The 14,948-nt window shown below is 41.0% G+C and overlaps 1 protein-coding gene across 7 annotated transcripts in view; it reads right to left on the bottom strand.

The window, feature by feature from the left end:
- SH3D19 (SH3 domain containing 19) overlaps positions 1-14,948 on the bottom strand; it is a 151,810-nt gene that overhangs the window by 63,238 nt on the left and 73,624 nt on the right. For all 7 annotated transcript variants that reach the window (XM_061584653.1, XM_061584655.1, XM_061584654.1 and 4 more), the window contains 3 exons: positions 14,363-14,510; positions 13,966-14,173; positions 8,841-9,809 (listed from right to left, as the gene is read on the bottom strand). In XM_061584653.1, the coding sequence (XP_061440637.1) occupies positions 8,841-9,809; positions 13,966-14,173; positions 14,363-14,510 (1,325 nt within the window). The remainder of the gene's footprint in view (positions 1-8,840; positions 9,810-13,965; positions 14,174-14,362; positions 14,511-14,948) is intronic.

Here is a 14,948-nt window from a genome sequence, read left to right as displayed (position 1 = left end):
AAATGGAGACAACAGTCAAGAAATCAGAAGAAGGCTAGGACTGGGGAGGGCAGCTATGAGAGAACCAGAAAAGGTCCTCAAATGAAAAGATGTATCATTGAACACCAAAGTCAGGATCATTCACACCATATTCCCAATCTCTATGTATGGATGTGAAAGTTGAACAGTGAAAAAAGTGGATAAGAGAAAAATCAACTCCTTTGAAATGTGGTGCTGGAGGAGAGCTTTGCGCATACCATGGAATGCGAAAAAGGCAAATAATTGGGTGTTAGAACAAATTAAACCAGAACTGTCACTAGAAGCTAAAATGATGAAACGGAGGTTATCATACTTTGGACACATCATGAGACGACATGATTCGTTAGAAAAGACAATAATGCTGGGAAAAACAAAAGGGAGTAGAAAAAGACGAAGGCCAAACAAGAGATGTATTGATTCCATAAAGGAAGCCACGGACCTAAACATACAACATCTGAACAGGGCTGTTCATGACAGATGCTCTTGAAGGTCACCGATTCATAGGGTCGCCTTAAGTCATAATTGACTTGAAGGCACATAACAACAACAACAATGATTGAAATGAACCTTCTGTATCTTTCTTAAATTCTCTTACAAAACTTTTCCACCAACACAGTCTCCATGAGTTGTAGTCACCATATCTCTGCACAAAACATACCCAGTAATTGGTAGACCTTAATTTCTTGATGGGGAGGGTATGGGATAAGGGAGAGTGCATATGGCTTTTCTCCTTCCGCACACTGTTCTACAATGCAAGCTCCATTTCCATGAGAAAAATAGGGCAGCTTTGTTTCATTTGATTTAAATCAGCAATAATAAAAACAATACAATTAGACTCAAGGTACTGGTTTCTAGCACACAAAAATTGTCAACAGTTCATTTCCTGCTGTAATCTGCCAAGGCCTCTGAATGCAATAAGTAAAAGAAATTGTAGTACATCAAAATTCCTTCTAGTTATTCATTGCACAAGATATAATAAGAGCCCAGAGTGTTTAAACACCATTAATAGAGACTAGCTTGTGACAATGATACCCAGTTGTCAGGATATATTTACAACCCACACAACTGAAAGCATTTAGGATCAAATGAGACAAGAAGGTAGAATAGCCTTCATCCTTCAGTTTTGAAAACATTCTCTGCATGAAGGCCATCCAATATTAAACTCTATTTTTTTCAGACTCACGGGAAAAACCATATGGTCCCTATAAAATACTTGGAAAACCATGGCTGAGATCTTATTGTGGCATCCCACTTGTGCAAACAGCAGTTCCTCTCCTTCTCCTCCCCTCTACAGCCCCCTATGAACCCCCCAAATCTACTGCAGAAGGTTTGGAGACTGTCCAAAGCAAATTTGGGGCAGAGGAAGCCCTGCTTGCATCTGCTGGCACCACACTGGATCTTATCCTATATGTTTCCTCAAATAAGTTTTTTTTAAAGAATATTATCAATCTAAAATATATTCAGATGAAAGTTATCCAGTGGGGTTGCATTTCTAATTACATTTAACTCCAACAGTGTACTATGCCAACACAGGTAAAAGCAGAAAAGGTGTATAATAACTGCACACTAATATGGAAATACACTTTTTGGTCAGCTGTACTGCTTTCAGGACAATATCTACTAAAATGAGCTCAGAGACTACAGCCTCATCACTGAATAGGCTTATCTGTCCCAGGATAGGGTCCCATGTACCTAACCTAACACTGGAAAGTTTTCCTTCAAAGCAACACACCACAGGATCTGCTTCCTGGACAATCTCATAGCTCGTTTCAGTTGCAAAAGAAGCAGGAGTGCAACTAGCAAGCCATCTTCTAGTCAGCCACACCCCATGTGACATGATTGGTTGGTTAGAAAAAAGGCATACAGGTGTGGCCTGCAACAAAATATTGCCATGTATCTTTAACTCAAACTTGAGCACTCCTATTTGGTGTTCCATGCAGCTGTCAATTCCCTCCATCTCCCCCACCTATCAAACACCTAGTGTCATAATGTGATTGACTTCAAACTGGCAAAGCTGTCTGCAAAGGTGGTCATCAAATGAAAAACGTCTACGAACAGCTTGTTGTCAGTGCCAGTCAGCTGATCAGCACTGTCAGCAAGTCCCACTTGCCAAGGAACATTTGGGAGCATACTTTATTGTTATTATTATCATCATCATCCCTTATTTGACTTATTAGTCACTTATGACAAAAAGTCTTCAAATGATTTACCGTACTTTAAGCTCCTGATTGTTCCTTTGCAGCCATGTCTTTAGCTGCCCCACACCTGATGTCAGGTGTGATTCAGGTGAGTCTGGTTTAGGGAAAACTGCCTCATAGACCAAATAAGGACTGCTGGCTAGGGGTTCCCCAACCCCACCACTACTGCAATGAGAAGAAGCGGGGCATTCCATTCTGTACACCTGGCATTTTCCTGTTTGTATTTTCCAGCTGACACTCAACATTCAATCGTGCTTGGTCCTCATCAGGCTGTGCTTTGAGCTTTTTTCTTTTCTTTTTGACATCACAGGGCTTTGTATTTCATTTCGCTTTGTTTTAAATAAATAAATAAATTGTACTTTAGCTAGGAACTCTCATTAACTACATATATCACCAGGTACATCTGAATACCCATTGGCAGAAAATAGCCATCTTCTCCCCCATCTACTATTTTTAATCATTATTCAGTAAACCTTCAGGCACGTATGGACTGAGAATAATCTCATCATTTAGAGCCTTGCCACACTTACCATTTATAGTGGTATAGATGCTGGGTTTTTTCCCAGATTCATCATTATTTAGCTAGTATTCTAGAACACACTTCTCAAAAAAACCCCACTTTTTCGTCAACTGCCAAAACCAACTTTTGTGAAAGATCCAGGAATGGATCCTTAATATTTTCATTTGTGTGGCATGTGTACAAACATTGTTCCGGTTTCTGTGGGAAGGGTTTGAGAGATTTCCTTTCTGTGTGACTTCCCTCTGACCAGTGTTAGCTGTCACTTTGTGAGCTCAGTTCAGAGGAGAGATATGGCAGATAGCAATGGAAGTTCCAGGACAAGCTGTAGAGGCAGCAGGATTTCATAGTTCCTCTCATCTAACTTCTAATTTCCTATACTTCCACAAGATTAGAATTCCAGAATACTAGGCATTACATAAAAAAAAAATCCCAACCATGAAAGGGCTATCTTTGTGTGCATGCTCAAAGCTCTAACTGTTGGCGAGTGCGTGAATAGGTCAAACGTGGTTTGAATTCAAGCGCCGTATAGAACAGGAATAAGACAGGCCAGGCAATTTTCTTGTAAGAGTCTTTACAAGGCAAAGACATTAGACACAGCTCTCTCCATTGACATTTCTTCCCCCACTCTGAGTTCCTGCAAGTTTCCCACCTTATCACACTCCCAGCCAGCCACTGACCTTGATAGTCTGGCACTCTGTTCTCACAGCTTAACCCTTCTGCTTCAGGTTTCTCTCTCTCTGCTAAAAACCTTGTCTGTGAGTCTCACAGCCTGCGTCACTGACCAACAGCCCCCACCTGAGACTTACAGACTTCAAAACTTCATGTTACAATTATTACATTTTTACAACATTAACTTTTCATTACAAATACATTTCAGTACATGGTTTGTTTTCTTACAGTTTACATTTACAGTTTCAGTTCAGTTCAGTTTCTCTTTATTCTTTATTTACACAAGTTTCACAGATTCATGTTTGTTCACTTTTATTTGACGATACATTTATTTCATTCCTCAACACAAAACTTCCACATTAGATCCATTGTTTCTTTATCTATTGGTCCTTCTTTTTCCCATTCTACTGGATATTCATCTGTTTCATTATTCTGTTGTGTAACATTAAATGCAAATCTCTGAGGTGGTTGACCTTTCGTTTTTCTCTCTGATTTCCTGACATTATCTATTTCCATTTCTTCTTCACTCTCTATTTTACTCGGACCTGCACCACTGGTACTTGGCATTTCTGTATCTTGTGTTGCCATGTCTTCACCTCTCAGCCTTTTAACAGTACGTTTGCCACCATGTACTAAATCTGTTAATGCAGTTTTTAATGGAATTTGCTGCCCAAAAGGAACATCTGCAGCTTCCTGCTTGTTTGCACTATCTAGGATCACTGTTTGACTGTCTCTCCAAGGTTTATCTATCACCTTTATGTTTCTGCTTAACACTACTTGTTGTTTCTCAGGCAACCAAACTCTATAATATGAATTCTGAAATCCCAAAATGCGTCCTGCTTGCGCTTTTGACTGTTTTGCAACATGTACCCAGCATTTTGCCCCAAAACGTTCTATGTGTTTCACCCTGGGTTTTCTTCCAGTCAGTTTCTCATAGGGAGACATGCCTATTGTTCTGTGCATAAGGCGGTTCTGAATATAAACAGTGTACAGAATACATTCACCCCAATAAGTGTTATTCATATCAGCATCTGCTAGCATTGCTCTCAATGAATCCTGCAATGACCGGTTCCTCCTCTCTGCCGTTCCGTTGGAGGATGGGCTGAAGGGAGCAGTGAGACTCTGTATTATTCCCTTCTTTTCCAAATATGTTTGAAATGAATTACTGGTAAATTCACCACCTCTATCTGATCTGATATTCTTGATAACAACCCCATGTTGTGTTTCTGTTCTCTGTATGAATGCCTTTAATTTCTCTTCTGCATCACTTTTCTTTTTCAATAAGAACACATGTGTAAATCTGGAGAAATCATCCACAATCACTAAATAAAACCTCGCTCCACCTTTTGAGCACTGAAAAGGTCCAGCTAAATCCACATGTATGAGCTGATAGGGTTCAGTAGTCGTGCTTTCACAGCTCTTATTTACTGGATTTACTGTCATTTTTGTTTTATAGCATACTTCACACTCATCCACATGCTCACAGTGTGTTAACTTCAAATCTTGACTATGCTTTGGGGTGTTTTGTATCTTTTGGAAATGTGCGTGTGCCAGTTTTCTATGCCATTCATGGAAACAATTATCATGTTTATCTTTATTACTGCTATCCAAGCACACATGTGTTTATCAAGATTGCACTCAACCATAAACATTTGATTCTGTAATTTCCCTTGCATGCATATTTCACCATCTTTTCTCACAAAACATCTATCCCCTTCAAATGTAACTTTGCAACCTATTTGAGCCAATTTTCTCACTGATAGAATGTTATATTTTAAACCAGAAATCAATAATACATCTGTTAAAATTCCCATATTACCCATCTTCAGCGTGCCTGTTGCAATCGCGTCCTGAGTCGATCCGTCAGCCAGATAAAGCTTCTCCTGCGTCGGCTTTGAAGTGTAAAATAAACTAGAGTCTGTGATTAGGCAATTAGACGCTCCACTGTCAAGAATCCACTTAGAGTTAATGAGTTTATTGTCCTTAGTAACAAAGTTCACGCTTGCTCTCTGACTTTCAAAGTTCCTGTAATTCCTCTTCTTTAAACAATGTCTCTGTATATGACCACGTGATCCACAAAAATAACATGTTTTAGTCTCTTGCTTGCTTCTTTGATTTTGGTGTTGTACAGACACAGTCACAGTCTCTTTTAATTCTGTTTTCTTATTCTCTTGTCTCCTATTCCACTCTTGTTGAAGTTTCTGTTCCACAAAGTCCAAAGTCAGATTCCCATCAGGTTGGGTTTCAAGACTAGATACCAGAACGTCCCATTTTTGATCCAATGAAGATAACAGGAGATAAACCATCTGTAGGTCATTATGATGCACGCCTCGATCTTGCAGCTCAGCATTTAATCTACGAAATTCAGCCAAATGCTCTTCCATAGTCACATCATCTGTAAAACGCATCTGATAAAGCTTCCGTGCTAAACACAGCCTGCTCCCCGCAGTTTGTTGAACATGAGCGGCTCTTAGTTTTTCCCACATCTGATTAGCCGTCGGCTCATTACTCACCAGCAATAGTTGTGAATCTGATAGCCCCAGAGTAATAAAAGCCTTCGCTTTCTCATCTTTCTTCAGCCACGCTGCTGAAGGAGCTGCCGGAGGGGGTTTTTCCACGACATCATTCAAATCCTCTTTAATCAGAACTGCTCTCATTCTCCACTTCCAGCTGGAGTAGTTTACAGCATTCAGCCTCTCCATCGGCATCCCGGATAATAGATTTACAGCCATGTTGCCCACTCTTACTTGCCTCTTATTTGCGCTTTGTTTCTCTCTGCAACAAAGCCACTTCACCGGCTCTCGAACCCGCTACCATGCCTGATAAGCTGGGCCCATAACCCCTGTTGGCGAGTGCATGAATAGGTCAAACGTGGTTTGAATTCAAGCGCCGTATAGAACAGGAATAAGACAGGCCAGGCAATTTTCTTGTAAGAGTCTTTACAAGGCAAAGACGTTAGACACAGCTCTCTCCACTGACATTTCTTCCCCCACTCTGAGTTCCTGCAAGTTTCCCACCTTATCACACTCCCAGCCAGCCACTGACCTTGATAGTCTGGCACTCTGTTCTCACAGCTTAACCCTTCTGCTTCAGGTTTCTCTCTCTCTGCTAAAAACCTTGTCTGTGAGTCTCACAGCCTGCGTCACTGACCAACACTAACATGTACTGACTTGGGGAACACAAGGATATATAAGGGATGTGACTACAACCATGAATCTTTTCTGACTTTGGGCACAACCCATCATAGTGTAGAAGGGAAAACCCCATGCTCACTTTCTAATAACAGAGATGTGTGACCAAAGATGCAGACAATCAGCTACAAATTCACTGGTAAGAATACCAGATCAAACAGCAACGATATCACTATAAATGGTAAGTGCGGAATGTCCCTGAGTTTCTTAAATCTCTATGGATCATAGCAAACAAGATTTAACTCCTATGTGAGTGGCCACTTACATACTGTCAACCTAATTAGTATAGAATCTGTGTAGCTTAATTCATACATATGAATGCAAATTAAGAAATAGTTTACATTTCATAAAAGGCAAGTCAATGTTCCATTCAAATTAGCCCAAATAAATGCATGTATTTGCACCCTGCTCCCAGATCACCCCAAATCAGATGGTTCCTCCTTCCTCTCTCTGGCAGCCTCATTGACCCTCTCTGTGTGTCTATATGTCTCCTCCCATTCAAAACTGTGGTTTTTGCTGCTGGGGCTAATAAGAGCTGCTGCTGCTATTCCTAATCTCTCCTCCTCCTTAAAATGGTGTAATGTGAAGCTGCTGGCAGCTTCTTTTGTATCTTCCCCAGCAGGATGTTCTTGAAGAAATTTTACAAACAACCAAGAGTAAGGTGCTTTGTAAAGAGGGTGAAGCCTCCTGAAAATTACCTTCACCTTTGGTTTTGTTAGGTTAATAAAATAAAATTAAAAAGGCCATAACCCACTGGCCACCTTGGAACCCCTTCGCCTGAGGAATTTACTCAACAAATAAGGAAAGAGAACTTCACTCAGGCAGCACTGGAAATACCAGTCCGTCCTGTATGAAAGAGGCCACCCGGCTACCCTAACTCAGGTGTTCTGTAGCTTTTCACCACACAACCTGTCACACCAATCACATCGAACTAACTGCAGGGGCAATGCCTGCTCTTCAGATTCCACAAACCAGTTCCACAATTATTTAACTTAATGCTTAGTTTCAATCCTTTGCATAACTAAATTAACCAAGGCTTCAGAAGGCCTAATGGTTCTTAACAGAGAAACCAGTACTTCGGTGGCATGTTTATTGTTGTATTAGAAAGCAGTTATTTCACACACAAATTCACAAAATATAAAAATATCAAACATATTAATAGTGTTTCTCTAAACTGAAGGACTGCTACTATTCCCATGTGTTGATAGTTATATTTCAAAGATCAACATGTAATATCACTTTTCTAGTTAACCAATAAATCCTCACACATAAAAATGCTTGCCATTCTTGTGCTATAAATCTCTAGAGACAGAACACTAGACATGCTAACGAGTAGGATCAATTTATCTCATGAAAGTTTCTAATAACAATAGTTTATATATTGTTTTTCTAATGGCTCAAAATGCCTCACATTATCATAAGCATCCTTACAACTACCTTTGCAACAAGTGGTTTTAGTATTGGAAATTTGAACTGGGGGCTTCCAATGCACATTTATTTTATTTATTTAGCAACTCGTGCTCTAAATACCTTTGTACGCCAACTCCCAATCCCAAGGCAAAATTCCCAGTTGGTATCAGGCCTCAAGCTTTCTTTTACTACTGTTTACAAAAACACTATGTGAATGTACAGGAAAGCAATGTCGGTTGCTAAACAGAGTCTTGATCCAAGAAACCATCAATCACAGGTCAGTTCCTATCTTTATGTCCCAGCTGCCCTGTCTCTTGAGGTCTATTCCTAAAACCAAGGGCATTACTGCCAGCAGCTGAATAAATTCAAGATGCATAATGAATAATGGAGAGACTACTAACATCATATAAATTTTAAAGAAATAGGATTTTTTTAAAATAAAATAAAATATACTTCTTTCGATTTTAAAATATAATACACTATAAAAATAGTGATTCAGGGAATTGTAAAGCAATAGTTATTTAAACATATGCCAAAGATAAGAATCCATATCTACAATACCTGAGATGGGCTTCAAACACATTACAAGGAAGTATTATTTTTACTGATAATGTTTTCAAGTTGCGCTACTGGAAAAGCCTGCCAGCATATCTAATCAAACTGTAATTCCAGATTGCAGACACATCCACCTATACAGGCCACAATTAATGAATTTGGATCTTGATTTGACAAATTTCTGAAATGTACCAGTTTCACATAAAAATAGGCATACATATTTACCATATAATTTGTAATCATTATTTTAGGAAATCATTTTCTCTTTTTAAATCTTACCTGATTCTGACTGAGTAAGTGCTTGAGGAGTCCCAACAGAGTTAAGGGGTAAAACATCATCATCATCAAAGCTGATTAGATCACCTTCCCTGAATGGCTTGCTCTGCATTAGAGATGCTGTAGGGGGCTCCGCCAGGTATCTGAAAGCATTAGACTGGGCAGCTATGGAGATCTTGGGAGTAGCACTTACTGGCTTTAGTGGAAGTATGGGAAGAGCAGGACTGTCAAAAGAGACTGACTTCTTGGGAACAAGTGGCCTGGGAGCTGGAATGGGAGATTTTCTCTGTCCATCACTGTTCTCTGAAGCTGACCTGCTTCTTGAATTAAGTAGTCCATTGCTGCGGCTTTTTACAATGCCTGATTTTGGTTTTTTGGGCAATTCAGGCTTGGTTATAGTGTTGTTCCCAGCTTCCTGAGGGTGCCTTTCTTGGGAAATGGCCTTTAGTTTGCTTTCTGTCCATGAATCCCACTCACTTGAAGTTCTGTGAGTCCCCGGCTTTGGTGCCACCACAGGTTTTTTTGCACTAATTATGGGTTTGGGGCCTAATGAGCGTGGAGATATTTCTGGCTTCTTTGTTAATCCTGCAGTTTCAGTATTTGCTTGCAATTCAAAAGCTTTAATCCGAGATACTATACTACTTTGGCTCTTATCTGTATCCATACTGTCCATCACCATATGACTGTTCCAAAGACTGTCATCTAATAGAGACAGCAGCTGAATTGCTGATGTGTCCTTTTCAGTATTTGACTGGCTCGCTTCTTGATTGTCTTGTGTGTTATTCTGAGTATCTCTAACAACAGGTTTCAGATTGCCTTTTGATCTTGGTTTTGGAACAGGACATATTACAGCATTAGGCTTCTCCTGATATGTACGCTCTTCCAACACAACTAGAAGTTCCTCATTTTTGGAAGGACTGCTGATCAGCAGAGATGACGAAGGTCTGGGTGGCTTGCGAGGAATTGGCACAGCTGCAAAAAGAAACAGATATTTTAAAATGTATTTTGCTTAGAGATGCAACATTTAATCAATTAAATTAATCAATTTTTAAGAAATTGTTCAACTAAAGGTGCTTCCAATTCATCAACTAGATTTTTAAAAGATTGGTACAAGAACTGGTAAAAAATCCGCAGAATGCAAACATCTTAAAAAAGGCATGCCACATCTCCTCACATAGAAGAGAAGGGTACTCTTCTAAAATAATACCTATTAGAACACATTGTCATGAACACAAAGAAAGTAAGTTTCTTCCATCAGAACTATTGTTTTACCCACATGCAAATTTAATCTAGCAATAAATGAATTAAATTCATAATTAATCAGCTAAGATTTATTTTATTGTGTGACGTCCTTAATTCTGCTATATCTTGACTGATCACATTTATTTATGTTACTTTTTTCCTGTCATGCCATTAATCTATTTGTGTGATCAGTGGTTTGGCTGTTAATTGTCCACATTTTATATATATGCATACACACACACACACACGAAGAAGAGATGAACTGGTGCTGGTGGATCACAAAAAATTGTTGGGGGAACACTTCACAACATGCTTTGCCTCATACTGATGCATCCATACTGTTTAATGCGGCAATCAGACCACTGAATGTATTTTTGAATTAAGTCCATATCACAAAGCATTTTTACAGTTCCTATAGTTCCTATTTTCCAATGTAGCAAAATATATTAAAATCCCAGAAAACAACAGATGTTTGCTCCACTGTAGAAGATAAGACATGTTTGGTTCAAGAGGATATTGTACACTATCACCCAAAGAAGAAAAAAGTAAATGTTTTAGTTAGGAGACCTCAAGAAAACAGGGATCTTTATCCGTGCCTACAATGATTATTACTTATGTTAAACATTTATCTGCATAGCTTTATGCTTTTTCTGTGCCATTTAGCCCTTCATGATAATGCTTTTCAGTGCCACATCTTTAGAGATGGTTGTACATTTTATTTTAGCTGGGATGGAATATGGATCCTGAAACCTAGAAATGAGGAATATCATAAACATCTGTAATTGCATTTTCATACTTCACTATTTATAGCTTCAGGAAGTTCTGAAAAACACATTTGGAATTATATTGTCGCACACCTTTAGAAGTCTTAAGTCCGGTTCCAAAAATAAAAGTTTGCAAATTGTGTAATTGAGCCCAGAGTTAGTTTAGACAGGATTGATGGATCCGTCTATCTTGGGTATATTAACTAGGTATCTTTGACTTGCTTTGCATGTCATAAGTTACAGTTTGTCTTAAGCCATAGTTTAACTGTGAAGTTGCCCCCATGCAGCTTCTCCCCATGGAACTCACAGTTTTTTTCTCACTTGTGGTTTGTTTGAAACAAACATGGGAAGGCATGTTATAAATAATAATAATAAAATAAAATTTTATTTTTAAGTCGCCTATCTGGCCAAATAAACGGCCACTCTAGGCAACGTACAATGTCATGATAAAATACAATATAACCAAAAATATAATAATTAAAATTAAACAGCATTAAACAACATTAGAAACTGACCCATCCCCAGAGACCCCATAGGCCTGCCTGAATAGCCAGGTCTTTAAGGCCCGGCAGAAACCTGTCCAGGGAGGGGATGTGGCGAAGATCGAAAGGAAGGGAGTTCCAGAGGGTGGGGGCCACAATCGAAAATGCCCTCTCTCTGGTCTGCACCAGCCTAGCTGTTTTAGCTGATGGGACCGAGAGAAGGTCTTGTGTGGCTGATCTTGTCATGCGGCATAATTGGTGATACTGGAGGCACTCCTTCAGATAAACTGGGCCGGAACCGTATAGGGTTTTAAAGGTCAACACCAACACCTTGAATTGGGCCCGGTAAACAACTGGTAACCAGTGTAGATCCACTAACACCGGGGTGATATGATCACGGCGACGGCTGTTCTTAATCAAGCGTGCTGCCGCATTCTGTACCAGCTGTAATTTCCGGACCGTTTTCAAGGGTAACCCCACATAGAGCGCATTACAGTAGTCTAAGCGAGAGGAGACCAGGGCATGTATCACCCGTGGGAGCAGATGTACAGGAAGGCAGGGTTGTAGCCTCCGTATCAGATGTAATTGATACCAAGCCGCCCAGCTCACTACCGAGACCTGAGCCTCCATAGACAGCTGGGAGTCAAGAATGACCCCAAGGCTACGGACCTGGTCTTTCAGGGGTAATCTTACCCCATTAAACATCAGGTCTATATCCCCCAACCTTCTCTTGTCCCCCACGAGCAACACCTCGGTCTTGTCGGGGTTCAGTTTCAGCCTATTCCTTCCCATCCATTCACTTACGGAATCCAGGCACTTGGACATAGTATCCACAGCCAACTCTGGTGAGGACTTAAACGAGAGATAGAGCTGAGTGTCATCTGCATATTGGTGACACTGCAGCCCAAATCTCTGATGATGGCTCCCAGCGGCTTTACATAGATGTTGAATAGCATGGGGGAGAGGATAGATCCCTGTGGCACCCCGCAATTGAGAGGCCAAGGGTCTGAAACCTCATCCCCCAATGCCACCCATTGATGTCTGTCTGAGAGGTAGGAACGGAGCCACTGTAAAACAGTGCCCCCTATTCCCAGTCCCCCCAGGAGATCTAAAAGGATACCGTGGTCAACGGTATCGAAGGCCGCTGAGAGATCGAGGAGGACAAGGAAGGTATATTCTCCTCTATCCAACGCCCTCCTCATATCATCCACCAGGGCGACCAAGGCTGTTTCAGTTCCATGTCCAGTCCTGAAGCCCGATTGGAATGGGTCTAGATAATCTGCTTCATCCAAGTGTGTCTGTAACTGTTTGGCCACCACGCGCTCAATCACCTTGCCCAAGAATGGCAAATTAGAGACTGGGCGAAAGTTATTTAATTCTTGGGGATCCAAGGAGGACTTTTTCAAGATGGGCTTTATTACTGCCTCCTTGAGGGCTGTTGGCATTGCACCCTCTTCCAAGGATGCATTTACCACCGCCCTGATCCCTTCGCTCAGCCTCTCTTTACAGCTCATAATGAGACATGAGGGGCAAGGGTCCAGCAGACAAGTGGTTGGCTTCACAGTAGAGAGTACCTTGTCCACTTCCTCAGAAGAAAGAGGCTGAAACCGATCCCACTGGACCGGAATGCTACTGACCGCCTCTGGCTCACTTCCTGTGTCCACGGCACACGGAATCATGCTCTTCAGTTGTTCGATTTTATCGGCAAAGTGTTTAGCAAATCTGTCACAGGAGGCTTTTGAATGCTCCATGGGTTCCTGAGCAACTGGACCGACCAGGCTACAGACCACTTGGAACAGCCTCCTGGGACAACACTCTGCAGACGCAATAGAGGCAGCAAAGAATTCTTTCTTTGTTGCCTTTGTTGCCACCTGGTAGGCAGCTATTGCTGCTCTAACCAGTGTCCGATCGTCTTCAGAGCAGGATTTCCGCCACCGGTGTTCTAGTCGTCTCACCTCCTGTCTCAGGCTCCGCAACCGTAGCGTATACCAGGGCACTGTCAGAGCTCTGTTCAGGGGGAGAGGACGTTTCGGGGCCACTCGGTCTATTGCCCTAGTGAGCTCCCTATTCCACTCCATCACCAGGGCTTTGACCGGGCATCCTTCGGCAGGCTCCAAATCTCCCAGTGCATTCAGGAATCCTTCCGGATCCATCAGGCGCCTGGGGCGGACCATCCTAATAGGTCCTTGTCCCCTGCAAAGGGGTGTGGCATTGAGAGGTCTATATTCACCAGATAGTGATCTGACCATGACACAGGGTTAGATGAAACAGCCCCTATTTTCAGAGCACTTCTCTCCCCTCCCGAGACAAACACAAGGTCAAGAGCATGACCGGCTACATGGGTGGGCCCCATACTACGAAGGTGCAGTTCCCAGGAAGTCATGGTTTCCATGAAAACCCGAGGAGCTCCAGTGAGGAAGGTCTCGGCATGTACGTTGAAGTCCCCCAAAACCAATAATTAAACCATGCTTTAAGAAAAAATGTGGCCTATTGTAATGTGTGAATCAGCTCAATGAAACAGGAAGTTATTGGAGGAGTTGAGCAGAAAATAATATAACATCGATCAAAAGGAAAGTGTTTTTTAAACAACAACATGGTTTGCTTTTAAACATCACTCAGCTACAATTAACAGTTATATACCTGGAATGTTTTCACATTCACAGAGAGCATGCAGATTACTTTTCTCATTTATTCCTGGCAAACTGCTGATTATCTCTTCTGGAAAGTCAGTCTGTGTTGAAGATGTAGCAGTACATCTAGAATTAGCAGCACTGGAAGCATTATTGTTGCTGATAGTGTTGACTTGCACTTGATTGATCTCTTTGATTACCTGCTCATATGAAGGTGGCTGCAAAACAAAAATATTATGACAATTTCACATAGCACAGTGTGTTTCACAAATTTTGCAGTATATAAAAACCTCTTCCATGACCCAAGTGTTGATAATAATGAACTCTGATATTGTAATTTTATCACTATGTTGAAGTGATGCTTTAAAATCAAACTCAGACAAGAGGGAAACCTTGTGCTTCCTTACCTCAGCTGGAACAAGCTCATTTGTTCTCCAAGAAGCCCGAGTATGAGACGATTGAAACACTAGCCCTGGTTGAGAGACGTGATTTCCACCTGGAAACCAGGAGGATGGCCCAATTGGCTCAGCTGCAACTATAGTGATTTCAGGACGCCTGAAAAAAGAAAGAGAGAATTAAACTCATAGCTACTGAAGACCAATCAACAATTTCCTTCATTCTGCAAATCACTAGAATTCCACAGATATCAACAGAATAATGTATAGCCATATGTTTCTGTCTTCCAAAGTTTTGATGATCTTATATTTTGGCATGCCCATCTAGAAAAGACAGCAGGAATCCTAAAAGCAAATGCTTTTTGGTTAAGGGCATCTGTTGCTATGTTACTTGTAGAATAATTTGTTGGCCACTACAGTGATAGTGGAAGGCCCAAACACTACCAACAGACAGCCTAAGGGGGTGCTTTCAAAGCTTCTATTCACACACCAGCACACAATGCATGCACACCCACCCCTGCAATATACAGGCTATTTATCTCCTAATAAACCATCCATCATAATGGTTAGCATTTCACTAATTTATTTCACAATTAAG

Source organism: Rhineura floridana, chromosome 9 (genome assembly GCF_030035675.1).
Source record: "Rhineura floridana isolate rRhiFlo1 chromosome 9, rRhiFlo1.hap2, whole genome shotgun sequence".
Lineage (NCBI taxonomy): Eukaryota > Metazoa > Chordata > Lepidosauria > Squamata > Rhineuridae > Rhineura > Rhineura floridana.
This window is presented reverse-complemented; position numbering and strand designations above follow the sequence as displayed.